The sequence below is a fragment of the Grammomys surdaster genome, unplaced genomic scaffold (assembly GCF_004785775.1).
Source record: "Grammomys surdaster isolate TR1022 unplaced genomic scaffold, NIH_TR_1.0 199, whole genome shotgun sequence".
NCBI classification, from domain to species: domain Eukaryota; kingdom Metazoa; phylum Chordata; class Mammalia; order Rodentia; family Muridae; genus Grammomys; species Grammomys surdaster.
The window spans coordinates 864,909-870,377 of NW_021604644.1; the positions used below are offsets into that span (position 1 = coordinate 864,909).

The 5,469-nt window shown below is 38.9% G+C and overlaps 1 protein-coding gene across 1 annotated transcript in view; it reads right to left on the reverse strand.

Moving 5' to 3' along the window:
* Nucleotides 1–5,469, reverse strand: part of Invs (inversin) — a 30,505-nt gene that overhangs the window by 13,519 nt on the left and 11,517 nt on the right. Inside the window, exon 6 of the mRNA XM_028770270.1 lies at nucleotides 2,212–2,318. Within this exon, the coding sequence (XP_028626103.1) occupies nucleotides 2,212–2,318 (107 nt within the window). The remainder of the gene's footprint in view (nucleotides 1–2,211; nucleotides 2,319–5,469) is intronic.

Consider the following 5,469-nt stretch of genomic DNA (forward strand, 5'->3'; position numbering starts at 1 on the left):
TAGTTTCCTTGCTGAAACCCCAATAGCTGAAGAAAAGAACTGGTCATTTCGAACACCTCAACTGAGAACATGCCACTACTGTTTGGGGGAGAGAGGACCATAAATACGTAGCCTCAAATGATACTTATAAATAGATGATACTTTGTAAATTCCAAAGAACTAAGAATTGGACAGTGTCTCTTCTGTCACATTCACTAATGAGATTATCAGAGAGCCGCTGAATACAGGGCAGCAATGTGAACTGACCTTTCCATGCATTTCATAAATAAAAAGAGACCTGGGAAAATTAAGCAACTTGTTGACAATTATGCAACCAGTTTGTACAGAATGTAAATGATAATTGATTGCAAGTAGCTCCCAGTTTAATATAACCTCCTTTTCTATCAACTCTTGAATACATTCTGGTAGAATCGAAGTACTTGTGAGATCAATTTGGATATAATATGTGTATTTGGTAAGGTTTTGTTGCTATGTTTATTTCTTTCAATTTCTTTCTTTGAGTTTTTGCTGAAATATTTTAAAGCAAATTGTGGAGTCCTGTCAGCCCATCTCTCTGTGTCTCAGCATTCATCTACACACAACACGGGCACAGCCACAAGGAGATGTGAACAAAAATTAGCAGGAATTTCTTAGTAAAATATAATGCATAATTCCTCAAATTAGGATTTTTGATCCAATCAATCTTAGCTTCAAGCGGATAGACTGTAACTATCTAGCCAGGCTTTAAGGCTGACATTTGTATCTAGTGTTTCAGCAACTGTGCTGTTCTTATCATTCCATCCCACATTCCATTTAGAAACATCCAAGCCCTGGGAATATTCCCATTGACATGAGATAGTGGCTGTCAGATAGCTATTGACTGAGAGCCAGAAGAAGTTGGCAGAAATGATGTCTATTTGAGGTACACCACTTGGTTAATGTCTATGCACAAGAAGTATAAATTAGCACTGCATTGATGGTAACTAGCCAAGAAACAATGTAGACACTGATGAGAGATAATATACAATTGGACCTGCCACATGGGAATAGGCTGATGGGTTCAGCAGAATGCCCAAGCCAGGATGTCAATAAGCATAAGCAGCAATGCCAGCTTCTTACATGTGTACATCCATGTGCACTGCTATGGAAACAGAAGCAGGCCAGGGTACCGCCACTCTCTCCAGAACATTTTTTCATTGTTTCTTTACAAAGAGAACAGCTAGGAAGTAACACTTTTAGTAAATCCTTCTTTTTAATTATTGATTGATGATGATATGCTGTGGGGTGAGTGTGTGTGTGTGTGTGTATGTGTGTGTGTGTGTGAATGTGGGTGAGCAAGTGCCATGGTACACACAGAGATCAGAGAACAACTTTCAGGAGTTGGCTCTCTTCTACCTTTTGGCCTAGAAGTTCTTTAAAGAAATCACTAATTTAGGAGATTCTTATCTTTCCTTTCTGTTTTTCATTTGGAGCTTAAAGAGAAGCACCTTCAGTTTTTTTCCATAATAAAGACAGACTCTGGAAGAGGATGTGAAAGCCTGACTTAGTTATTACCTACAGTTTACAAGAATCTTCCCAGATCCAAGAGCTACAGAGTCTCTCCTGCTTAGACTTCACTTTGAACTGTTTCTAACCATACTGGGGGTGGATCCAGGCCCTTGAAACTGAGCCACACCCCCAGCCATGACCGAGCCTCTTCACTGGGTGGAGTCCTTGAGTGACAACCCTAGCATATCTCTGTGAATCACATTATTGAAGAAGGCAGTGTTTATGGCTATTTATAGATGTCCAGCTTTCATCTCAGCTTCTCCATGTTTTCAGACATTCGATGGCAGCCTTTTGTTCACTAATTATATCCTCACCAGTAACAGAAACAACTTGCATATATAACTCACTCTGCTGGCCTAGATGAATTCCTGGGCCTGTCCAGTCAGAATTTCACTGGCCACATATCAAGTGAGAGTTTGAAAAGGATCCTTTTCCCCACCTGCAAATGTGAACCTGCTGGAACTAGTACCTGAAGTTTTGAGCAGGAGCAAAGCTCCCATGGATCTACGTGAACACTGGATGAAAATCTGTCTCTTTCCTGTGGCTCAGGATTGCTTGGTACAGTATTTCCTTTATACTTACTATTTCTGAACCAATATCTCAACTTGAGATTTTTTTTCATGTAAAGAAAGGCTGTGAGATAAACAATACTATGCTCACTCCCCTTCCCAGTCAATGACTTACCTCTCCTCATTGTTCTCCATCTGATTAGGGAAAGCAGCAAAGTCTAGCAGTAGTTTGATGGCATCAAGGTAGCCATTATTACAGGACCAGTGCAAAGCTGTTCGTCCCTGCAAGTATGAACAAATCAAGTGTACTGGAGTAAGCAGTTTCAGACACATGGTTATAATAACACAGAAGAAACAATTTCTCCTCAGATCGATCAACAATAAGGTAGGATTTCTATGAAGTATATAACAGAGAAAAAAATGGTTCTTATTAACTAAAGTGATCACAATTAGCATGCTGGTGAAAGGGCATCGTGCACTGCCCATGATGAGATCCAAGGGAGATCTGACATGGCTCGTGGGACAGTCCAACCAAGACTGCAAACCTTTTTCACTACCAGAAAGCAGAAGGCAAACGCAGTTTGAGTCAAGCTTAGTAAATTAAATGGTGTGATTGTTATTCTTGGTTGACAACTTGACCACATCTGGAATTAACATAAACATAAGTGGCTAGGTACTGTGAGGGATTCTCATAATTAAATCAGTTGAAATGGGAGGATCAACCTTAAATCTGGGTCAAGACTTCTGCTGGCAGCCTATATAAAAAACAAAGACGGAAACTTACTCTCTGTCTGCTTGCCCTTACTTCCACTGGCAAGTTCATTCTATTACTGGAATTAGAGCCTACTTCTTCAGGATTCTGGTGTACACTGAAGACTGCTGAGACATCTAGCCTTGTGGACTGAACAACTACTTGATTCTGGGACTTTTCTATTGATATACAGCTATTGTTGGACTAGCTGAACCACAGACTGCAAGCCAATCTAATAAATCCCTGTGTGTGTATGGAAAATTGAATGAATAAATGAACATAGATTCATATATATATATGAATCTATGTTCATTTTATCAGTTCTATTCCTCTAGAGAACCCTGACTAATACAAATAGCCTGTATTTAAGATTTTCAATGTCCCAAAAGAATAAAAAAAAAAGTTGCTTGCCACCAAACCTGCTGACTTGAGTTTGATCCCAAGATCATGGGACCCAGGCATGTATGTGTGTGTCTGTGTATGTGTGTGTGTGTGTGTGTGTGTGTATGTATGTACGTGCATGTGTGTGTGTGTGTGTGTATGTATGTACGTGCATGTGTACACAAACATAAATAATTAAATGTAAACCAAAAAAAGGAAAGCTAAAGAAGACATGAGACAGTGTAGAAAAGAAATAAGGTATTTATAGCATTGAAGGTGCCAGAGAGGAAGCTATCCCAAGCCTAAATATGTACACATCTAACCCAGATTCTAAATATATCAGACAAATGAACTGGATTAAAGGGTATTAGAGCCACAATCATGGTGGTAAATTTGAAAACTATTTTGAAAAACAGTTTTAAAATTTTATTTATTCATTTTTATGATGTTCGATTTTAAGTTGCTTTATTTTGTAATGGTTGATGTTAGAACCATGTAAGAGAACACTGATGATATAAAAGACATATGCAACACAACCTGAAGATTGGTATATAGACATGAAGCACTGCGTTAAACCATGACAGAATTGGAATTCTTCTCAGTTATATATGGAGTGTCTACCAAAGTCAGCCATATTCTGGATCATAAACAAAGTCTTGGAAGAATAATATCCTTTCCTGAAAAAGATGTCTCTACCGTAACTTCTAGAATCCCCGACTTATGATGCTACAGGGAAAAGCAGCTGTCCTGCGGGGAGGTCATCCTAGATTATTGTGTGGGTCTGTCTTTCCAAGGGCAAGAGGGCTGGGGAGCTAGTGTCAGTGACTCAGCACTAGCCGGCTCTGACAATGGAGGGTGGCCATGAGTCAAGCAGGCTCTAAATGCTGGAAACATTAAAAAAACAAAACTAAATGAAACAAACAAAACAAAACAAAACAGAACAGAAACCCTGCTTTTCCTCAAGGTCTCTGAAACAAGGCAGCACACTGCACTCTGCTTTCTTAGCCCAGTAAGACTCCTGTGACATAGCTAATTTTTGTTGGATGTTTGTACTAATTTATCACAGGCGTAACAGGTAACTAATCTATTAAATTGAGGTTACAAAATAAGGAAATGTCAAGGTCTTTACAAATAAAGTGAAGGAAGAAGAAGCAAACGTCCTGACTATATGACCGTGAAGGTGTGCCTTATGAAAGCTGCAGCAGAGATGAGGCAGGGCGTAGCGGGGGCGGGGTGACAAACAATTAGACAAAAGTACTGAAAAGTGAGGAACTTAAGTTTTTATCTCAAGAATCTAACATCCAAGCTCAAGAGCTGAGACAAAAAGATGTCAAGTTGGAGGTTAGCCTGAGGTAAATAACAGGTTCCAGGATGAGCTGCATGCTGATACTCTGTCTTTGAAAGAGAAAAAAAAAAATTTAAGGAAGCACCTACAACCCTAGTACTTGGGAGTTCAACATCATATGTGGCTATGTTTTAAGTTCAAGGGCAGCGTCAGGCTCATGAGATCGTGTCTTAAAAACTCAGTCCTTGCCCACCAAACCAAGAAAGAGTAAGTCAGACAGGAGGAAAGTGGTGGCAGGAAATAAAGACGGGAACAAACACCATTCAAAAAGCAGAGATGCTGAAAATGCAGAAAGTCAAAGACAGATGTCCTTGGAAGGGTTGAAAAAGACAAGTTGAATTTTAAAAAAAAGAAGAGATAATACATATTACCAATATATGCACCTAGTGCTTTAAGTCCTAAAACATAGACAAGAGCAGACATGACCAACTTTTATTAATATAACTGAAATTTTGAATAAAATGGAAAGATTCCCAATAAAGTACTCTTACCAAAGTGGGAAGGACATTATTAGGAAACAGAATAGTCTAACAGCCACAAGAGAGCTGGATCAATTATTAATAAACTAAGAAAGTTCCCACAACCAGTGGACTTTAACAACAAATTTTACCATATACTTAAGGAAGAAGTAACATCAATCCTACACAAATTCCTAGAGGAATACTTTTTAGCCCTTTTAATAAGTTTAGAGACTCCTTCTACTCAAACCTGACAAGTCTTAAGAAAGGGAAATTACCATGAACATAAGTACAAGGTCTTAAGATATCAATAAACAAAATCCACCCACATATAAAAATACCCACTGCACTGTAAGTGAGGCTCACTCCACAAGTGTGAGGCAGGTCAACATCTGGACAAAACTCAGTCAACTTGACTCACATTATCAACAGAAAAAAAGAAGAAAAGGATGCATCTACTATCACCTGAGTTTTTAATCTTAGCCATTCTGACTGGTG